Consider the following 23,016-nt stretch of genomic DNA (forward strand, 5'->3'; position numbering starts at 1 on the left):
ACCACTTCTACTAATGACCACTAGGTAAGAATAAATTTGCTCAAAAAGTAGGTGTATAATTTTTCTGTCAAAAGACAAAAGTAAAAAACAAAACTGCTCATACATTTCCTGTCATTAAGAGCATTTTGCAAACTGAATACCCTAAACTGGGAGACAGTATTAAAATGCATAAAAGAATTATATTTATTGATTTTTAGAGAACAAATAGCCAGGATGATTGATTTAAAACTTTTTATATTCATGCTTATATTCACTTCAGAGAAAAAGTACTCATTTGCATTGCTGTTTTCTTACAGTTAAAAAACAGAATGTAAGAAAAAATGTAACAAAAATGTAAGAAAAAATTCTTACATTCTGTTAAAAAAACAAAACAAAGGCCGGGTGCGGTGGCTCGTGCCTGTAATCCCAGCACTTTGGGAGGCTGAGGCAGGTGGATCACCTGAGGTCCTGAGTTTGAGACCACCAGCCTGGCCAACATGGTGAAACCCCACCTCTACTAAAAATACAAAAAATTAGCCGGGCTTGGTGGCAGGCATCTGTAATCCCAGATACTCAGGAGGCTGAGGCAGGAGAATCTCTTGAACCCGGGAGGCGGAGGTTGCAGTGAGCCGAGATTGCGCCATTGCACTTCAGCCTGGGCAACAAGAGCGAAACTCCATCTCAAAAACAAACAAAAAAAAAACCTCTCAAACTCAATGATTTATAAAATTCTCAAATCTTCACCAGACATTTATTATTGCAAAAGAACAGATGTAATCTTGAACCTACCTGATCTACACAGGAGGTAAGGGTTTACACTCCTATTTTCCCACGTATGTTGAATTGTTTCTAAAATATCTCAGAATGTCTCATGTTCTGTGGTCATTAAATAGACTTGAGAGCTTTTTAAAAAACACATGCTAATCATCTCTGTATCATTCCAATTTTAGTATTATGTGCTGCTAAAGCGAGCACAGACGTGAGTTTTAAAAATATTATATATGATAGATATTTTAAAACAGTGTTACGGCAGACTGAAAGTCTGGTAATAACTCCTCACCCATCCCTGTACTCACACTCTTGACATGGGACTCACTTTTAGTAGAATGTATTTTCCCTTCTCCCAACCTGTGGCTCAACTAAAAATATGGAAAAAAAGAAATTAGCCAGGCATAGTGGCACATGCTCGTAATCTCAACTACTCGGGAGGCTGAGGCAGGAGAATTGCTTGAACCCAGGAGATGGAGGTTGCAGTGAGCCAAGACTGCACCACTGCACTCCGGCCTGGGCGACAGAGCAAGACTCATCTCAAAAATAAAATAAAACAGGTTGGGTGCAGTGGCTCACATCTGTAATCCCAGCACTTTGGGAGGCCGAGGCGGGTGCATCACTTGAGGTGGGGAGTTCCAGGCCAGCCTGGCAAATCTGGCGAAAGCTCATCTCTACTAAAAATACAAACATTAGACGGGTATGGTGGTGGGTGCTCATAACCCCAGCTACTCGGGAGGCTGAGACAGGACAATCACTTGAACCCAGGAGGCGGGGGTTGCAGTGAGCCAAGATCATGCCACTGCACTCTAGCCAGAGCAACAGAGCAAAAGACTCTGTTTCAAAAAAAAAAAGAAAAAAACAGGCCGGGTGCCGTGGCTCACGCCTGTAATCCCAGTACTTTGGAAGGCCGAGGAGGGTGGATCATGAGATCAGGAGGTCGAGACCATCCTGGCTAACATGGTGAAACCCTGTCTCTACTAAAAGTACAAAAAATTAGCCGGGCATGGTGGCGGGCACCTGTAGTCCCAGCTACATGGGAGGCTGAGGCAGGAGAATGGCGTGAACCCGGGAGGCGGAGCTTGCAGTGAGCCGAGACTGGGCCACTATACTCCAGCCTGGGCGACAGAGCGAGACTCCGTCTCAAAAAAAAATGAATCTTCCCTCTCCTTGAAACACCTTTCCTGAAACCTGTTCTCCTATCAGGTCACCACCTGCTCTGCCTATGAGACAGCAATCTTTGATGTAGTGCATGACATTTACTATACCTCTCCTTCTTCACCACCGATTCTCTGCCTACACTATCACTTCCACTGCCAGCACTGGCAAACCCCTGACACATGCATGCACACATATGCACCTTGCCTTTGGAGTATTGCTTCTGGTTCTATCACTCTATTGAAACTGCTCTCTTCAATGTCACTAATGACATCTTAGGCAGCAAATACTGTATGGTTTACAGTCCTCATTACCTTTGACTTCTTTATAACATTTGATATTCTTTTTTTTAGGGGGAGGGGGGGTTGAAGCCTTGCTCTGTCACCCAGGTTGGAGTGCCATGGCACAATCATGGCTCACTGTGACCTCCGCCTCCTGGGTTCAAGTGATCCTTCCACCTCAGCCTCCCAAGTAACTGGGATTACAAGCGTGCACCACCACACCCAGCTGATTTTTATATTTTTAGCAAAGACAGGGTTTCACCATTTTGGCCAGGCTGGTCTCAAATTCCTGATCTCAAGTGATCCGCCCACCTAGACCTCCCAAAGTGCTGGGATTACAGACATGAGCCACCATGCCCAGCCTCTCTCTTTGAAATTGCTTTTCCAGTAACTCAACAGCAAAATTGGCAAAAAAAATCTATGAGGATATACATCAAACTGACAACAGGGGTAAGTACTTGATAAGGCATTAAGACTAGAGATGACAGTTACTGTGAAATTTATTTTTATCTGTAATTTTTATCCTTTTTGAAGGATAATGTATTACTTGTATAATTAAGATTAATTTTACAGGGCTGGGAGCAGTGGCTCACGCCTGTAATCCTGATGCTTTGGGAGGCCGAGGCAGTTGGATCACTTGAGACCAGGCTGGCCAACATGGTGAAATCCCATCTCTACTAAAAATACAAAAATTAGCCAGGCGTGGTGGCATGCGCCTGTAATTCCAGCCACTTGAAAGGCTGAGGGAGGAGAATTGCTTGAACCTGGGAGACAGAGGTTGCAGTGAGTTGAGATTGCACCACTGTACTCCAGCCTGGGTGACAAGGAGAGACTCTTTGTCTCACAGAAAAAAAAAAAAAAGATTAATTTCACAAATATGAAAAAGATTATACCAAGCCAGTTACAAAATAAATTCAGACCTGTAGCTAAGAAACACATGAAAAAAAGTTCAAATAATCACCCAAAGCATTAGACAAACAATAAAAAATAAAACAAGATGTTAATTTTTTGCCTACTAGATCTCTCTCTCAGACATACACACGTGCATGTACGCACAGACACAGGCAAGTATTAACAAAGGGGTGGCCAGGCATGGTGGCTCACACCCGTAATCCTAGCATTTTGGGAGGCCTAGGCGGGCGGATCACCTGAAGTCAGGAGTTTGAGACCCAGCCTGGTCAACATGGTGAAACCGTGTCTCTACTAAAAATACAAAAAATTAGCTGGGCATGGTGGCACACATCCATAATCCCAGCCACTCCGGAGGCTGAGGCAGGACAACTGCTTGAACCCGGGAGGCGGAGGTTGCAATGAGCCGAGATCATGCCACTGCACTCTAGCCTGCGTGACACAGCGAGACTCAGTCTCCAAAACAAAACACCAAAGGTGTAAGGAAATTGGTACTTTCATATTACTGAAGGGAATGTAAACTGGCATAGCTTTTTTAGGAGTAATACGGCAAACTATCAAAATTTAAATACACACATCCTTTGACTTAGCAACTCTAAGAATACATCTTATAATAATATTCATAAGTTCATGGATGCCCTCTGTAAGTGCTGTCTGTGATAGAAAATAAATTGAAATGATCTAAACGTCTATCAATGAGGATACCCACCACTGAATATCTACATAAGAGAACACTATGCAGCCATTTCATGTGCTGACATCAAAAAACAGTCATGATACTGTAAAGTGAAAAATACTGGCTTGCCCAATTTTCCAATATTTTCTTCTACTTCCTGTAGTAACCTCTCTTCATTGTTTCATTCTCTAAACATAGTCGTTGACAAAATTTGACCCTTGTCTTCCTCTTCTCTTCTGCTTTTATTTGAATTGCTCAACAGTTCACAGAGCTTAACTACTACCTCTCTGCTAATGTTCTTCAAGTCTGTATCTCGAATATCAACTTTTTCCCAAGCTCTAGTACTTCATTTCTAAACTTCTGCTAGCAATGTCTACCTCAGTGACCCACAGGTACTGTCAACTAAATTAGATATGAGCCACAGAAAGATATAAAACTAAATGGATTCCTCACACAAGAAAACATGGCCAGGCATGGTGGCTCATACTTGTAACCCAAGCACTTTGGGAGGTCAAGGCAGGATTGCTTAAGCCCAGGAGTTCAAGACCAGCCTGGGCAACATGGCAAAACCCTGTCTCTACATAAAATACAAAAAAATTAGCCAGGCGTGGTAGTGTGTGCCTGTAGTCACAGCTACTCGGGAGGCTGAGGTGGGTGGATCACCTGAGCCTGGGAGGTCAAGGCTGCAGTGAGCCGTGATCACACCACTGTACTCCAGCCCGGGTGGGAGTGAGACCCTGTCTCAACAACAACAACAACATGAAAACACAGGAAAGCATTTTTTCTTCATCACCTTTCCTTCAAGCTTACAACTTCTCTCCTCAGTTGCTAGAACTATTGATCCTACCTCTGAATCCTCTCATCAACTCTTTCCCTTGATTGCTACTGCCACTACCATACTTCAAACCCCATTAATTTCCACCTAGATCAGGCAACATCATCTTAATGATGCCTAGTATGCCTCTCATGATCTCAGTGTCCACCCAACAATTCATCTCACACAGTGCTGCCAGCTTACGAAGGCACGGGTCTGCTCACATTACCCTTCCGCTCAACAATCTCCATTCCCCAGTGATCACTGAATAGCAGACAGACATCTAAACCAGTCACTCAAAGGAAACCTTGAGCTTGTCAATAACTCCTACAGGTTTTAATATGGGAATGCTGGTTCCCCAACATCTAAATATTTCCTTTCTTTCTATTCATATTGAAAACTCTCTTGAATCAACATCAGGTAGAAGACAATCATCTGCAAGGAAACAAAGAGATCTGCAGGAGTTTCAGGAATGCTGTGCATTTAAGATGAGAACAAGTACCATGAAAAAGACCACAGTTACATGTGCTTCAGTTCCGATAAATTCTACGCTGATTACTAATTCAATATCATTCTCAAATACTTACAGGAGTAAATGAGAGCTGGAAAAAGTGTTTCATTTCTCTCCTGAGCTGTCTCAACCAGCATACGAAGTGGACCTTTCGGACACAAAACAGCCACTAAATCTAGAAAAAGAAAAACAGAAAAGACATCTGATAAAATGTATGGGCTAAACTTGTAAATGGGTGTTAGGGAGGAATTAACGAAGGGAAAAGGTTTAATGTTGTTTGTCTCTTTTTACACAAAAAGATGTTGAATAATAGGAAATAAATGGCAGGTGAACTGCTGGGGATGGGGGGACAACCTAAACAATATAAAACCACACAGAACATCTGTAAAAATTTCATTTGGATTTGACTGCTATTTGCTTAGTGTACAGTGTATTGTTACTAGGCTATAGGAATAAGTCTTCCCAGTTTAAAGGAAAGCTGCAGAGATGATGATGAGATAGACTATTTTAAGCAGTTGTCAACCTACAGTGAGCAGAATCAGGGAGAAGTCACTTCTGAACTAATCACGGATATGAACTATAAATAAAAAGATTACTCCGAGATGAATTTAATAAAGGGGATTTGACCGAACTTTTCAAAATATGAAGAGCAGAGTAGAAGAAATTCATCCCTTCTCCTTTTTAAAAGCAGTATTATGTACTACTGAGAAATACCTGAAATAAGAGGGCAGTAAATTTAAAACAAAATGGTAACGCTCCGCAAGATAAAGTTTATTACTTCTTTACTCTTTGGTCACAAATATTCAGGTCTCAGAACATATGTGGTGCTGAAAAGTAGCTTATTTTACAAAAATAATAAATCAGAGGAAACAATATGCCTAAGTTATTCCTGTTTATACCACCATTTCTTTCCATCAACTGCAATTTTTCTTTCATTTTCTGTGATGAAAATTCAGAATACAGACTGGGCACAGTGGCTCACGCCTGTAATCCCAGCACTTTGGGAGGTTGAGGTGGGCGGATCACGAGGTCAGGAGATCGAGACCATCCTGGCGAACACAGTGAAACCCCATCTCTACTAAAAATACAAAAAATTAGCCGGGCGTGGTGGCGGGCGCCTGTAGTCCCAGCTACTCGGGAGGCTGAGGCAGGAGAATGGTGTGAACCCAGGAGGCAGAGCTTGCAGTGAGCCAAGATCATGCCACTGCACTCCAGCCTGGGCAATACAGCAAGATTCAATCTCCAAAAAAAAAAAAAAAATTCAGAATACAAAAACATAGAAATAATTTGAAACACTTAAAAATATAAAACAGGTATAGCTAAACTTGTAAAGGAAGAATTAATAGCTTGTGTTGACATTATTGTCACTTAGATGCATTTAAATTTAAAAATTTCATGTCTTGCCAAGCACAGTGGCTTATGCTTGTAATTCCAGCACTTTGGGGAGGCTGAGGCAGCAGATTACTTGTGCTCAGGAGTTTGAAACCAGCCTGGCCAAGATGGAAAAACCCCATCTCTACCAAAAATACAAAAAAATAGCAGCTCACGGTGGCAAGTGCCTACAGTCCCAGCTACTCAGGAAGCTGAGGTGGGAGGATTGCTTGAGCCCTGGAGGTGGAGGTTGCAGTTAGCCAAGATGGCGCACTGCACTCCAGCCTAGGTGACAGAGTAAGACACTGTCTCCAAAAAAAAAAAAAAAAAAAAAAAAAAATTTAATGCCTCGAAGTGGTCATGTCTCTTTGTATAATAATATATATATGTATAATATAGTATACAGAGGACCATAAGATAGTACAGTAATAAAACACACACACACACACACAGAAATCTCTACTCTCACCACTTCTACTTCAATTTGTTTGCATGAGAAGTCTGCCCTGCTCTAAAGTAATGAGATTTTCAACCTGTTTGACTCTGCCACATTCTGCAACTATTTCAGTTTTATTCTTTACTCTCCTTAAAGAATTGCTAAATGATAAATCTGCTTATTTTTGTTTTGTTTTGAGACGGAGTGTCACTCTTGTTCCCCAGGCTGGAGTGCAGTGGCATGATCTCGGCTCACCGCAACCTCCACCTCCTGGGTTCAAGCAATTCTCCTGCCTCAGCCTCCCGAGTAGCTGGGATGACAGGCATGTGCCACCAAGCCCGGCTAAGTTTGTATTTTTAGTAGAGATGGGGTTTCTCTATGTTGGTCAGGCTGGTCTCGAACTCCTGACCTCAGGTGATCCGCCCTCCTCGGCCTCCCAAAGTGCTGGGATTACAGGCCTGAGCCACTGTGCCCGGCCAAATCTGCTTATTTTTTAGAGCAATTAAATTAAAATTGCTTTTGCTTTGAAAATTTCAGAACTTTTGTGACAAATTAAATCTTGAAACCTTGTAAAAATGGAGCCGAGAATCACTACTCTAAACATTGGGTACAAAAATCTCTTTTGTTTAAAAGGAACTCAAAGCTCTGTAGAGATACTCATTTGTATGATGTGCAGACAGAATGGAGGGCTGATGGTAAAAATATTGTAATACAGTGAAAAGAATATTGGACTTGGGATTCAGATTCGAGATCAGAGTTTAAGCTTGGGCAAATAATTTACCTCTGTAAACTTCAAGTTTCTTAGCAGTAAAACAGGGATAATAACTGCCTTGATATTTCATAGGATTATATAAAAATGTAACACTGGGTTGGGTACAGTGGCTCACGCCTCAGCACTTTGGGAGGCTGCTTGAGGCCAGGAGGTCAACACCAACCTGTGCCTGTAGTCTTTTCTACTCGGGAGGCTGAAACAGGACTGCTTGAGCCCAGGCTTTTGAAGCTACAGTGAGCTATAATCGTGCCACTTCACTCCAGCCTGGGAGACACAGTGAGATCTTGTTTCTTAAAACAGAAAAAATTTACTGATAGACACTGTTCTAAATGTATTATTGTATTAAATAGATCATTTAATTTAATCTTCATAACTGACTTAGGAGTTGAGTAACTTGTGTGGTCAAATAGCTAGCAAGTGATGAGTAGCCCAGGCGCAGTGGCTTACATCTGTAATCCCAGCACTTTGGGAGGCTGAGGCGGGCAGATCACTTGAGGTCAGGAGTTTGAGACCAGCCTGGCCAATATGGCAAAACCCCGTCTCTACTAAAAATACAAAAATTAGCTGGGCGTGGTGGTGCACACTTGTAGTCCCAGCTACTCGGGAGGCTGAGGCAGGAGAATCACTTGACCCTGGGAGGCAGAGGTTGTAGTGAGCTGAGATCACACCACTGCACTCCAACCTGGGTGATAAGTGAGACTCCATCTGGAAAAAAAAAAAAAAAAAAGTGATGAACCCAGACATTCTGTCTTCAGACCCGACATTCTTACTCACAGCTAACCAAGAATAGATGGTTACTTTGCAAACCATCAAGTACTATACAACATTAGGTAATTATGAAAGTCAGGGAGAGTATATGACTTCTATAGTTCCACAACTGATTACTCAAATACAAGAACAGAACCAGTTCAATCCTATTTCCACAGACTTCTTCGTCAATCAAACGAGGATGATGTTTCCTATTACAGGCCACCAAACATTTTAGTAAGTATGTAAATAGTGATAAAAGGGTATGGCCAGGCCGGGCATGGTGGCTCACGCCTGTAATCCCAACACTTTGGGAGGCTGAGGCAAGTGAATCATGAGGTCAGGAGATCGTAGACCCATTCTGGCTAACACAGTGAAACCCCGTCTCCACTAAAAATACAAAAAAATTAGCCGGGCATGGTGGCAGGTGCCTGTAGTCCCAGCTACTTGGGAGGCTGAGGCAGAAGAACGGCATGAACCTGGGAGGCGGAGCTTGCAGTGAGCCGAGATTGCGCCACTGCGCTCCAGCCTGGGCGCGACAGAGCCAGACTCCGTCTCAAAAAAAAAAAAAAAAAAAAAAAGTATGGCCGGGTATAGTGGCTCATGCTTGTAATCCAAACACTTTGGAAGGCCAAGATGGGAGGATCCCTTGAGGCCAGGAGTTCCAGACAAGCCTGGGAAACACAGTAAGATCTCATCTCTGAAAAAAAAAATTTTTTTTTTAAATTAGGCATGGTAGTGCATGCCTGTAGTTCTATCTACTTTGGAGGCTGAGGTGGGAGGATTGTTTGAGCCCAGGACAGGAGTTTGAGGCTGCAGTAAGTCATGATCATGCCACTGTACTCTAGCATGGATAACAGAGAGGGATCCTGTCTCTAGAAGAAAAAAACAAAGAAAAAAGAGAGTATGGTCATGGTCTTATAATATAGAAGGGGTCACATATTAATCTCTGAAAATGCATCTCTTTTTGGCTTTCAAACAGGGCAATAGCCCCACAGTATGTACCTGAAAGCTGCCTGGGTTAATGGCTAGAGTATGTTCTAACTGTTCAGGACCCATGTCACACTGGTGGTAGAATGTGTATCTCACACTGTCCAAATTGGTTTTATTTTTAAAAGAATAATTCCATACATTACCTTATAAAAGTAGGTAACCTAATTTTGATTTTAAAAGTGAATTGAGGCCAGATGCAGTGGCTCACACCTATAATCCCAATACCTTGAGAAGCCAAAGCAGGAGGATTGCTTGAGCCCAAGAGTTCAAGACCAGCCTAGGCAATATAGTGAGACCTTCTCTCTACAAAAAATAAAAAAGTTAGTCAGGCATGGTGGTGCACACCTGTAGTTCTAGCTACTTGAGAGGCTGAAGTGGGAGGATTGCAAGAGCCTGGGAGTTCAAGGTTGCAGTGAGCTATGATTGCACCACTGCACTCCAGCCTGGGTGACACAGCAAGACTTTGTCTCAAAAAAAAAAAAAAAGAAAAAAGCTTATGCAGTAACATATAAAGGAAAAAAATCATTTAAAAAATGAATTGAGCATTTTGTGTGTCTACCACTCTGTTTTTTGGTGTTTTTTTTTTTTGAGAGAGTCTCGGTCTGTCACCCAGGCTAGGGTGCAGTGGCACTATCTCGGCTCACTGCAACCTCCTCCTCCTGGGTTCAAGCAATTCTCCTGCCTCAGCCTCTCAAGTTGCTGGGATTACAGGGGAACGCCACCACACCCAGCTAATTTTTGTATTTTCAGTAGAGACAGGGTTTCACCATATTGGCCAGCTTGTCAAAACCTCAAAATCTTTTAAAAAAAACAAAAATTTTTTTGAGACAAGGTCTTGTTCTGTCACCCAGGCTGGAATGCAGTGATGCAATCACGGCTCACTGCAGCCTAGACCTCCTGGGCTCAATCGATCCTCCCACCTCAGCCTCCTAAGTAGCTGGGACTACAGGTATGCACCACCACGCCGGGCTAATTTTTGTATTTTCTGTAGATACGAGGTTTTGCCATGTTGCCCAGGCTGATCTTGAACTCTGGGCTTAGGTGATCTGCCTGCCTCGGCCTCCCAAAGTACTGAGATTACAGGCATGAGCTACCATGCCCAGCTGAAATCTTCAAATGAAAAAGTTACTATAGCGAATTAATAATGATTTACTGAAGAGTTATGGGATGTACATTTTACTATTTTCTCTAAATCAAGATGAAGAGACGAGGAAAGAAAACACTCCAATGGGGCATTCCTGTGACAAACAAATTATCAGTCTTGGGTTTTACCATATACTGAAATCACAGCCAAGATGAGCCACGCAGTCCATTCAGGGAGGTACTTGATAAACACCAGGGCCATGAGGGCACTAATCATAATGAGATATGCCTGCTGGAGTCGAAGTGGACCTTTCCAGTGAATGGAAATCATTCCCACCACACCAAAATTCCAGATGAGGAGTGCAACAGTAATGTAGTCCACAGCAACGTTATAGGTTTTAAACACTTCCCTGAAAAAAAATTAAACAGATTTTAAAAGATTTATGTACAATACTTTTCATCAAAACATTATTTAGAATAATGTGATGGCTCCCAAACATTATTCATATATTCATATCCCACCTTTATAATTTTACCATAACCTATATCAACTGTGCTATTATTTATTTAATACTTTCCTTTAATTAATTTACTCTTTTTTGTTGGGTTTTTTTTTGGTTTTTTTTTTTTTGAGCCAGGGTCTCATTTTGTTGCCCAGGCTGGAGTAAAAGGGTGCAATCATGGCTCACTGCAGTCTTGACCTCTGGAGATCAGGTGGTCCTCCCAGCTCAGCCTCCTAAGTAGCTGGGACAACAGGTGTGTGCCACCATGCCCAACTAATTTTTCTAATTTTTTTTGTAGAGATAGGATTTCACCATGTTTGCCTAGGTTGATCTAAAACTCCTGGGTTCAAGCAATCCACCTGCCTCAGCCTCCCAAAGTGCTGGGATTACAAGCATGAGCCATGGTGCCTGGCCAATTAATTCACTGTTTTCCCTCAAGTTGAACAATTTACTTTTTTTTCCCAAGCTGAACTTTTTCTTAACAGGAAGCTCTGTATCATTCATATAAATGGGAAATCAGCTGCACAGGCCATAACTATAAAAATAAGTACAAAAAGGAAAAAAGATCATATAATACCTAAAATACCATACTATACTTTGGGAAATATTGTTTAAAACATCTGAAATTAGAAAAAATTAAACACGTGCTAAAAAATTTTATAGCTAGGACATAAATTTTCATACAATGAGATTTAGCAGTCATTAAAAATAGATACATGCAGGATAGGCACAGTGGCTTATGCTCTAATCCCAGCACTTTGGGAGGCTGAGGTGGGAGGAACTTGAGGCCAAGAATTCCAGACCAGCCTGGGCAACACAGTGAGACTCTACCACTACAAAAACATTTTAAAATTAGCTAAAGGTGATGGCACATGCCTGCAGTCCCAGCTACTCAGGAGGCTGGGGCAGGAAGATAGCTCAAATCTGGGAGTTGGAGGCTGTGTGAGCTATGATGACACTACTACACTCCAGCCTGGGCAACAGAACAAGACTCTAACTCTAAAAAAGAAAAGAGAAAAAAAAAAAAAATATATATATATATATATATATGTATGTATGTATGTATGTATGTATTTTGGAATTTCAAAGTGGGAGATAAATCGTCTTTTCGGATAGTATCTGAAACCCAAAGCTTATGCTTAAAGGTGTGCTTTCTTTCTCCTTCAAAGTGGGAGAAGAATCATCATACACACACACACACACACACACACACACGCTTTTATATATACACAATATAGGATCCCATTTATGATCCCATTTGTGCAAAATAGTGTGAGAGAAGAGTGGATGAGAAATTGATATATTAATTCCTGAAAGCATGACAGGACTTATCTTTAGGTGGTGGGAATCTGGTCATTTTTCTTCTTTATAATCTTACATAACGTCTTTTTAAAAAAACAATGACTATTCAGTATTTCTATAATGAAGAAAACGCTATTTTAATTTTGGGGAGAAAAAATCCACCATCTAATAACAAAAAGATTGCAACTACAGAAGATGCCTGAGGTAACTGAGGAGAAAGCAAGCACGCCTTTAGGCATAAACTTTGAGTTTCAGGTACTGTCCAGAAAGATGATTCCTCTCCCACTCTGAAATTCCAAAATAGAGTAAACATTGAAATTTCTGGACAATGTAGATATTTATATTAAGCATTTCCGGTATCCTCGAACTAAAACAAAAACAAACAAAAAAACCTATTTATTAATCTTTGCCTAGGTAACACATGAATAAGATATAAAATTCACAACAGACACTGTGAAAAGTAGGTTTTCTCCCCATTGTGTTCCACGGTTCCCCCTCTAGAGGAAAGCACTATTTTTTCTTGAGATGGGGTCTTGCTATGTTGCCCAGGCTGTCTATGAAGTCCTAGGCTCAAGCAATCCCCGTCTCCACCTCCAAAAATGTTGAGATTACAGGTGCGAGCCACTGTGCCTGGCTGGAAAGCACTATTATTAATTTCATGTACATCTTTCCAGAAAGTCTATACATACCATACATATACTTTTCTACTTGACACAAATGATAGCATATTTTAATTTTTTTAATAGAGGCAAGGTCTGTCACCCTGGATAGAGCGCACAATCATAGTTCACTGCAGCCCCAACGTCCTTGGCTCAAATCATCCTCCTGCCTCAGCCTCCCAAGCAACTGGGACTATAGGCATACACCACCACGCCTGGCTAAGTTTTGTATGTTTTGTAGAGATGGAGTTTCACCATGTTGCCCAGGCTGGTCTAGAACCCCTGGGCTCAAAGGATCCTCCCACCTCGGCCTCCCAAATAGGTGGGACTACAAGTGTGAGCCACCACACCCAGCCTTAAAATTTCTCAATAACAGATCTTGCATATTATCTTTTTTTCACTCCTCTAAGCTGTCACTTTATTCACTTAAAATATCTATTTCTTCAGAAGCAGGAACAGGGACTGCTGGCCCTCAGTGCCCCTGCCCTCCTCTGCACAGCCTGAGTACAATGTATGTAAGAAGGGGTAACCTGAGCTGGAGAGGGCCTGGAGCCACATCAGACCCATCCACCCAGTTGTTGGCCTACAACTGGCTGTGGATCCAAAGGAAGGTAGAGGCCAGCTCAGTCTACACATGCTACTGCTCAGTGCCTACCCAGTCACGGGAGACCAACACATGGTAAAGGTCAAGGGCTTCTTGGAAGGCAGTCAGCAGCCTGTGCAAGATGTTCCCCACACTGCTCAGTTTAAGGGGAGCTGGGGGCAGGACCTCAGCTGGCACTTCTGCTTCACCAGTGTCCAGGGCTTGCACAATTCTTGTTTACTCATAGATATTTAATCTTTTTTGCTGCTATCATAAATGGGACTTGTCCTTTTATTATGTTTTCTAACTACTGTTTATGTGAAGGTTATTGATTTGTGTTTTCATTTTATTTTACTTTTTTGAGACAGAGTTTCACTCTCGTTGCCCAGGCTGGAGTGCAATGGTGCAATCTCGGCTCACTGCAACCTCCACGCCATTCTCCTGCCTCAGCCTCCCACGTAGTTGGGATTACAGGCACCCACCACCATGCCCGGCTAATTTTTTGTATTTTTAGTAGAGGTGGGGTTTCACTATGTTGGCCAGGCTGGTCTCCAACTCCTGACCTCAGGTAATCCACCCACCTCAGCCTCCCAAAGTGCTGGGATTACAGGCACGAGCCACGGCACACAGCCAGGGTATTTTTGTTTAATTTTGTAATCAATTGCCTTACCAAACTTACTGAGTAATTTGAATTGGTTTTCGGTTAGTTCTAAAACAAAGTAAACAATCATTTTATCTCCAAATATTGGTAATTTAACCTTCTTTTCCAAATTATATAGTTCTTATTTCTTTCTCTTATTTAACTGTGTTTGATAGTCCCTCTAGAGCAATGCTAGATAATTGGTGATAAAGAAAACTTTCATCTCAGCCGGGCACAGTGGCTCACGCCTGTAATCCCAGCATTTTGGGAGGCGGAGGCAGGCAGATCACCTGAGGTCAGGAATTCAAGACTAGCCTGGCCAACATGGTGAAACCCCTGCTCTACTAAAAATACAAAAATCAGCCGGGCATGGTGGCAGGCTCCTGTAATCCCAGCTACTTGGGAGGCCTTGAGGCAGGAGAATTGCTTGAACCCGGGAGGCGGAGGTTCCTGTGAGCTGAAATCACACCATTGCACTCCAGCCTGGATGACAGAGTAAGACTCTGTCTCAGAAAAAAACAAAAAAAGAAGAGAAGAGAAGAGAAGAGGGGAGGGGAGAGGAGGGGAGGGGAGGGGAGGGGAGGGGAGGGGGAGAAAAGAAAACCTCCATCTCATTCCTGACCTTAGTAGGCAAGTTTCTAGTTTCCCTATGAGGATGACATTGGCCTTTAGAATGAGATGCATACATTTTATAATGTTAGAGATTTATTTATTTATTTATTTTTAGAGACTGGAGTGCAGCGGTGCAATCATAGCTCACTACAGCCTTGAATTCCTGGGGTCAAGCCATCCTCCCACCTTAGTCTCCCGTGCAGCTAGAACTACAGGCACACACCACAATTAGCTAATTTATTTTTTGTAGAGGCAAAGTCTTGTTACGTTGCACAGGTTGGTATCCAACTCTCAACCTCAAGCTATCTTCCTACCTTAGCCTCCCAGAGTATTGAGATTATAAGCATGAGCCACCACACCCGACCCCATCTATTTGTTTTATTAAGGAATCTGATCAAGAACACATGTGGAATCATCAAATGCCTTTTAGCACGTACAGAGATGATGATCTAGTGATATGGTAACTTATAATGAAGCAGTCTTCCATTCTGCAAACAAACTCCACTTGGTCAGATGTATTATTATGGCAGGGTGCAGTGGCTCACGCCTGTAATCCCAGTACTTTGGGAGGCCAAGGTGGATCACGAGGTCAGCAGATCGACACCATCCTTGCCAACATGGTGAAACCCTGTCCCTACTAAAAATACAAAAATTAGCTGGGCGTGGTGATGCGCACCTGTAGTCCCAGCTACTCGGGGGGTTGAGGCAGGAGAATCGCTTGAATCCAGGAGGTGGGGGTGGCAGTGAGCTGAGATCATGCCACTGCACTCCAGCCTGGGCGACAGAGTGAGACTCAAAAAAAAGTATTATTCTTTTTATCTATTGCTGAATTCTCCTAATATTCTGTTATTCTTTTGAGATCAATAAATATAACTGACCAATAGTTTTCTTTTACTTGGTAACTTGTAAGGCTTTAGTTATCAATGTTATGCTGGCTTCTTTAACCTTTTTTTCTTTTTGTATGTTCTGGAACACTTAGTATTAGAGTTACCATTCCTTAAATAAACGTTTAACAGAATTTCCCCATGAATCCACTGGGGCCCGGTACTATTGTTATTTGTGCAGGTGGGGTGGAAACGTCTTCGTAACTTTCTGTATTTCTTCTTTGCTCTGTTTAAATTTTCTCTCTCTTCAGGGGTCAGTTTTGATAATTTTTTTTCTAGAATATCATCCATTTCACATAGATTCTAACATTTGCTTCTTTTGTCTGTAGTTATTTCCTTTAACCCTCTACCAAAGAGATAACTCTCCAATTTATTTATTAGTTTTACTGCCTCTTTGAATTTAAGAGCTAGTGCAATTGTTTACAAACTGTATTCTGCCACTTGAGCTGAGAAAAAGGCCAGGCTGGCACATCTCTGAGCTTCACTATTCTCTTTGACAGACCAGATCCACTTTTTTCTATATTATATATGAAAATTTCATATAAGATTTCGTTTGAAAGAAAAGAGTCACCGAAAAAAATACAGAAGTATGAAAATCAATTACTCTGGTTTTTATACATTCTTAAAACCCTTTCTTAACATTCTGATTCAGACTTCTACTAGAAGAATATATAATCTTCAAAAAGGCTTAGAATTAACTGCAGTCTTAAGTTCTTTCAGTTCTACTTATTATAAGCAAGGAGCAACAGAAGAATGTCTCAATTAGTAATACTGACTTGTCTTTTATGTACCAAGTATGACCTAAATGTGGAAACAATTAAAACTTCAGAGTAATTCTTCAACAAAGTACATGCTTTTAAGTGATGGCTACAGAGCACAAATGTAGTTAATTCCGAAAGACAGATCAAAAATTGCACGACTTACCCCAAATAAATGAATGAAAAAAAGAACAGCAACAATAGAGATGATATAATAAGCCAGGCATGGATGACCTAGAAAAGAAAGCATTTCAATATAATTAACAGGTCCCACAACCCTTAAAAAGTACAAATTTTTTTTTCTTTTTTGAGATGGGGTCTCACTTTGTCACCCAGACTGGAGTGCAGTGGCGTGATCTCAGCTCACTGCAACCTCTGCCTCCTGGGTTCAAGCAATTCTCGTGCTTAAGCCTCCTGAGTAGGTGGAACCACACGTGTGTGACACCACGCTAGGCTAATTTTTGTATTTTTAGTAAAATACAGGTTTTGCCATGTTGCCCAGGCTGGTCTCAAACTCCTGACCTCAAGTGATCCACCCGCTTCAGGCTCCCAAAGTGCTGAGATTACAGATGTGCACCACCATGCCCGGCCCACATCTCTCTTTAAAACAACTTTATAAAATAGTACAACTTGGGAAAGGCCAACAGAATGGCTTTACCTAGATATTGGTACTTCGTGGACAGTTGAATATTCTTTTTTTTTTTTTTTTTTTGAGATGGAGTTTCGCTCTTGTTGCCCAGAATGGAGTGCAATGGCACGATCTCGGCTCACCACCACCTCTGCCTCCTGGATTCAAGCAATTCTCCCACCTCAGCCTCCCAAGTAGCTGGGATTACAGACATGCACCACTACGCCTGGCTAATTTTGTATTTTTAGTAGAGACAGGGTTTCTCCATGTTGGTCAGGCTGGTCTTGAACTCCCGACCTCAGGTGATCTGCCTGCCTTGGCCTCCCAAAGTGCTAGGATTACAGGCATGAGCCACCGTGCCTGGCCAACATTTGAATATTCTAAATTAAGTTGACTATACAATACAACAAAGTTGTTTCTGGTGTTCTTCCACAAAACTTTTCCAACATTTTGTTACAAAAATGTTCAAACACACAGCAAAATTTAATAAATTTTACAGTGAATACCCATATATCACCCAGAGTCTACCATTCATATTTTGCAGTACTTGGTTTATAAAATTTCTTTCTAGCTCCTCATCCATTAGTCTTTGTTATTATTAATACATATCAAAGTAAACTGAGAAGTCAGGCGTGGTGACACACGCCTGTAATTCCGGCACTTTGGGATGCCAAGGTGGGCAGATCACGAGGTCAGGAGTTCAAGACCAGCCTGGCCAATATGGTGAAACCCCGTCTCTACTAAAAATACAAAAATTAGCCGGGCGTGGTGACACATGCCTGCAGTTCCAGCTATTCGGTAGGCTGAGGCAGGAGAACCACTTCAACCCAGGAGGCAGAGGTTGTGGAGAGCTGAGATCACGTCACTGCACTCCAGCCTGAGAAACAGAGTAAGACTCCATCTCAAAAAAACAAAAAAAGTAAGCTGAGAACACCTGTATATTTCCCTCCAAATACTTCGACTTTAGCCTAAATTTTATCTCACTCTTTAAAACTTGTCTGTCTTGGCCAAGACAGACATTAACAGTGGGAGATGTATGCTGGGATTCCATATTAAGCTTTAAATTAATAACCAGAATAAATATTAAATAATTGAAATTCTCATCTTTCTTGAGAGATGCTTTTCACCTTGGTTTTTTGGCAAGGGAAGAAGGAGATAAGTTCTTATTTCTTTTTTTAATTTTATTTATTTATTTTTGGGAGATGAAGCCTCACTCTGTTGCCCAGGCTGGAGTGCAGTGGCACGGTCTTGGTTCACCACAACCTCCACCTCCCAGATTCAAGTAATTCTCCTGCCTTAGCTTCCTGAGTAGCTGGGATTACAGGCACCCACCACCACGCCCAGTTAATTTTTGTATTTTTATTAGAGACGAGGTTTCACCATGTTGGCCAGGCTGGTCTTGAACTCCTGATCTCAAGTGATCCACCCTCCTTAACCTCCCACAGTGCTGGGATTACAGGCGTGTGCCACCGTGCCTGGTCTAATTTTAATTTTTTTTAACTGTACCTTATACGAGCCCCCAAATTTTTATTTATTATTTTTTGAGATAGGGTCTCGCTGTGTTCGCCCAGGCTGGGGTACAGTGGCACGATCACAGCTCACTGCAATCTCAAACCACTGGGCTCAAGCCACACTCTCACCTCAGACTCCCCAGCACCTAGGACTACAGGCGTGGGTACACCACGCCCAGCTTTTCAATTTTTTTTTTTTTTTTTTGTAGAGGTGGGGGTCTCATTTTGTTGCCCAAACTGGTTTTGAACTCCTGGCTTCAAGTGATCCTCTGGTCTCAGACAGACTGGTGAGAGTCACCATGCCCAGTCTTGTTTATTTTAAAAATAGCATTTTTCTGGATCAAAAGTAACATATGCTTATAACATTTAAGAAACACAGAAACACTAAAAGAAGAAAACTATTCTAATGGGCAGTGACAACCAAAATTAATACCAACATTTCCTTTTCAGGCCAGGCACAGTGGCTCATGCTTGTTATCCCAGCAGTGTGAGAGGCTGAAGCAGGTGGATTGCCTGAGGTCAGGAGTTTGAGACCAGCCTGACCAACATGCCAAAACCCCATCTCTACTAAAAATACGAAAATTAGCCAGGCGTGGTGGCGGGCGCCTGTAGCCCCAGCTACTAGGGAGGTTGAGGTGGGAGGATTGCTTGAACCCAGGAGGTGGAGGGTGCAGTGAGCCGAGATAGCGTCACTACATTCCAGCCTGGGTGACAAAGTGAGACTCTGTCTCAGAAAAACAGTATGAAACAAAACAAAACAAAACCATTTCCTTTTCAGACATGTTTTCTATCTGCATGTATAGGCGTGTGTAAAGACCTTTTAACAGTGAGAATCAACTAGTGTACTGTTTACATTCTGCTTTCACAAACATAATCTTTTATTACAAACATATTCTCATGCCACCAAATATTATTTGAAAATATGATTTTTTTTTAAGAGACCGGGGTCTCACTATGTTTCCCAGGCTAGACTGGAAAACCTGGGCTCAAGCAATCATCTTGTCTCAGGGTCCCAAGTAACTGGGTCTACAGGTGCGTGCCACTGCACCTGGCTTGAAACATACATACATACATTCGTTCGTTCGTTCATTCATTCATTCATTCATTCATTCAGAGATGGAATTTTGCTCTTGTTGCCCAGGCTGGAGTGCAACAGCACAATCTCACCGCAACCTCTGCCTCCCAGATTCAAGTGATTCTCCTGCCTCAGCCTCCCGAGTAGCTGGGATTACAGGCGCTCGCCACCATGCCCGGCTAATTTTTTTGCATTTTTAGTAGAGATAGGATTGCTCCATGTTGGTCAGGCCAGTCTCGAACTTCCGATCTCAGGTGATCCACCCACCTCAGCCTCCCAAAGTGCTGGGATTACAGGCATGAGCCACTGCACCCAGCTGAAACTATGATTTTTAAATGACAAAATAATAGTCTACTCACATGGATAAACCCACAATTGAACCTTTGCCTTATGCATGGAATCTGTATTGTTTTCCCTTTCTTTCCCCAATTTTAATTTACGCTAAAATGAACATCCTACTTCACAAATATTTTTCTGCATTTCTAATTCCTTCTTTAGAGTATATCATAAAAGCAAGATTACTAAATCAGTGTACAAAGTTTTTCTAATTACTGATTTAATTTGGCTTAGTTACTTGACAAAAAAAGATTAATCTTGACAAAGTCAATATGCCAAATATGTTGATTTGTTATTTTCATATGCATTTCTTTTATTACTATGTTATACACACACATTTAAACAGGGCTTTCTCATCTTGCAAAAATCCCTAGTTCTGCTTTCCTGTGCTAAAGGATATGAAAGAAAACAGCCCTGCTTCAGTATACAACAGTATCTTCTCTCAACCCTAAACCGTCAAGGCCAGAAATCATCTGACTTTAGTAAGTTATAGTTCCTTTTATAACAAATTATGTATAATAATTAACTGCCTTTTCTGTTTCTAACATTTTAAGGTTTGGTCTTTTAGCTTCTAGGGCTTGCCATAGACATTGCATAACCAACCACTGATAGGAGAAATCCTCAGGGTTTATTTCCAAACAGGCTCTGGCAAGTTACTGATCTCTGACTCAAAAGCTCCTTTTACTAATATTGGGAGTCAAAGTAAACAACTTGTTTCTATATAATTGTTTGTGCGTGCTAAGACTTGAACATTAAAAAACATCACAACACAAATGAACAAGTCAGTGTGGAAATCTGGCTGAATACAAACCTCTTAAACTGTCTAAAATGAAGGATAGGGCTGGGCATGATGGCTCAGGCCTGTAGTCCCAGCAGTTTGGGAGGCTGAGGCCAGTGGATCACCGGAGGTCAGAAGTTCGAGACCAGCCTGGGCAACATGGCAAAACCTCTACTAAAAAGGCAAAAATTAGCCAGGCATGGTGGCAGGTACCGGTAATCCCAACGACTTGGGAGCTGAGGCAGGAGAATCACCTGAACCCAGAAGGCGGAGGTTGCAGTGAGCCAAGATCACACCACTACACTCCAGCCTGGGCAAGAGACCGAGACTCCATCTCAAAAAATAAAATAAAACAAAATAAACAATGGATAAAAGATGCACAAATGTGACAAAAAATATATTAAGAAAGATTCCAGATAAGATGGAGTAAAGCACATTCCACTCTCTCTGTCCCACTGAACACAGTTACAAAACCTGGGCAGAAAGCAGGCAGCAGTTGGTTGCAAAAGATGAAAAGTAACGAGAGGTAGGTGGGCTGGGGAATTAGAAGCACTAGCAGTGAGCCTAGCATTTTTTTTCCTCCATCTGTACTCAACACAACCTGACTGGGCATTAGCAAGACAATGGGAGCTCCAGAAGACCTCTAGTTCTGGCTTGAGGATCAGGAAAGAGCTCTTCTAACACCCAGAGACTGTAAAAATCCAGTTTTTCTTCCTTTTTTTTAGAGACAGAGTCTCGTTCTGTCACTCAGGCTGGAGTGCAGTGGCACAATCTCAGCTCACTGCAACCTTCGCCTCCTGGGTTCAAGCAATACTCCTGCCTCAGCCTCCTGAGTAGCTTGAACTACAGGCGCCCGCCACCGTGCCCGGCTAATTTTTTGCATTTTAGTGAGACAGGTTTTCAACGTGTTGCCCAAGGTGGTCATGAACTCCTGAGCTCAGGCAATCCGCCCACCTCAGCTTCCCAAAGTGCTAGGATTACAGGCTTGAGCCACCGTGCCCGGCCTTCTTTTCCCCTTTTCTCCATTCTTGTATGCCCAGTCCTCACACAATCCTCTGGTGATGTTAATGTGGGTGGCAGAAGCCTAAAATTCAGAGGGAGGGAATCCTTTTTCTCTGACTGGAGGAATATCAGTTCCAAGAGAGTGCGGCAAATAGCCCTTGCTTTATTTCTCTCTCTCCTCCCACATTTTGGCCCTGACTTTAGGAAGATACAGTCCACTTTGAGCTGCAGGAATGGAAAAGGGAAGCCCAAGAAACCACAGGGAGATTACAGAAAGAGAGAAACTCATTAAAGCAATCTCTTAAAGCAGTTTATAAACTTGTGGGTCCATTCCCAAGGTAAGCGGGTATGGATATGATCCTCAACAGCAAACACCGACCCTGACGACCGAATTACAAATAGAACACCACTATACCCCACTATACCAGTCCCAGACTGGTGACTGCATGGCATATACATGGGGCAGATCTGAGTAACACTGCAAAGGCTTTGAAAAATGAACTGATAATGTAACCACAGTTCACACAAGGCTGGCTGGACCTAACCCAATCAGATCAATTGGCCAATAAAACAAAAATATCAACATCCTTGGAGCATAAAAATGCTCCAAGAAGTAAGGGCAAACACTCTTAAAATGAAAGGGAAGTTTTAAGTTTCAGAATAAAAAAATGTAAAGAAGGGCTAAATAGGAATTTTAGAACTAAAAATAAAATAACCAAAAACATTTCACTGAATAGGTTTAGTAACAAAATGCAAATGTCAGGAAACTTGAAGACAGATCAAAAGAAATTATCTAACCAGAACAATAGTGAAAAAAATTGGAAAATAAACAGAGCCTCAGAGACCTGTGGAATAAAAAGTCATTTGTGTTGTCACTCCCAGAAGAGGGTAAAGAGCCAGGCATGGTGGCTCACATCTGTAATCCCAGCACTTCGGGAGGCTGAGGGAGACGGATCACTTAAGGCCAGGGGTTTAAGACCAGCCTGGCCAACATGGCGAAACCCCACCTCTAATAAAAATACAAAAATTAGCTGGCCATGGTGGCACATCTCTGTAATCCCAGCTACTTGGGAGGCTAAGGCTGCAGTGAGCTGAGATCACATTACGGCACTCCAGCCTGGGTGACAAAGCAAGACTCAGTCTCAAAAAAAAAAAAAAAAAAGGCGGGGGGGGGCCGGGTGTGGTGGCTCACACCTGTAACCCAGCACTTTGGGAGGCCCAAGCAGGCAGAATACTTAAGGCCAGGA

At 42.1% G+C, this 23,016-nt stretch overlaps 1 protein-coding gene across 6 annotated transcripts in view; it reads right to left on the reverse strand.

The window, feature by feature from the left end:
* The window catches only part of PSEN1 (presenilin 1), an 86,500-nt gene that overhangs the window by 19,602 nt on the left and 43,882 nt on the right, over window positions 1-23,016 (reverse strand). For all 6 annotated transcript variants that reach the window (XM_023183166.2, XM_023183184.3, XM_023183193.2 and 3 more), the window contains 3 exons: window positions 16,606-16,673; window positions 10,688-10,908; window positions 5,173-5,271 (listed from right to left, as the gene is read on the reverse strand). In XM_023183166.2, coding sequence (XP_023038934.1) covers window positions 5,173-5,271; window positions 10,688-10,908; window positions 16,606-16,673 — 388 coding nt within the window. The remainder of the gene's footprint in view (window positions 1-5,172; window positions 5,272-10,687; window positions 10,909-16,605; window positions 16,674-23,016) is intronic.

The sequence above is a fragment of the Piliocolobus tephrosceles genome, chromosome 6 (genome assembly GCF_002776525.5).
Source record: "Piliocolobus tephrosceles isolate RC106 chromosome 6, ASM277652v3, whole genome shotgun sequence".
Classification (NCBI taxonomy): domain Eukaryota; kingdom Metazoa; phylum Chordata; class Mammalia; order Primates; family Cercopithecidae; genus Piliocolobus; species Piliocolobus tephrosceles.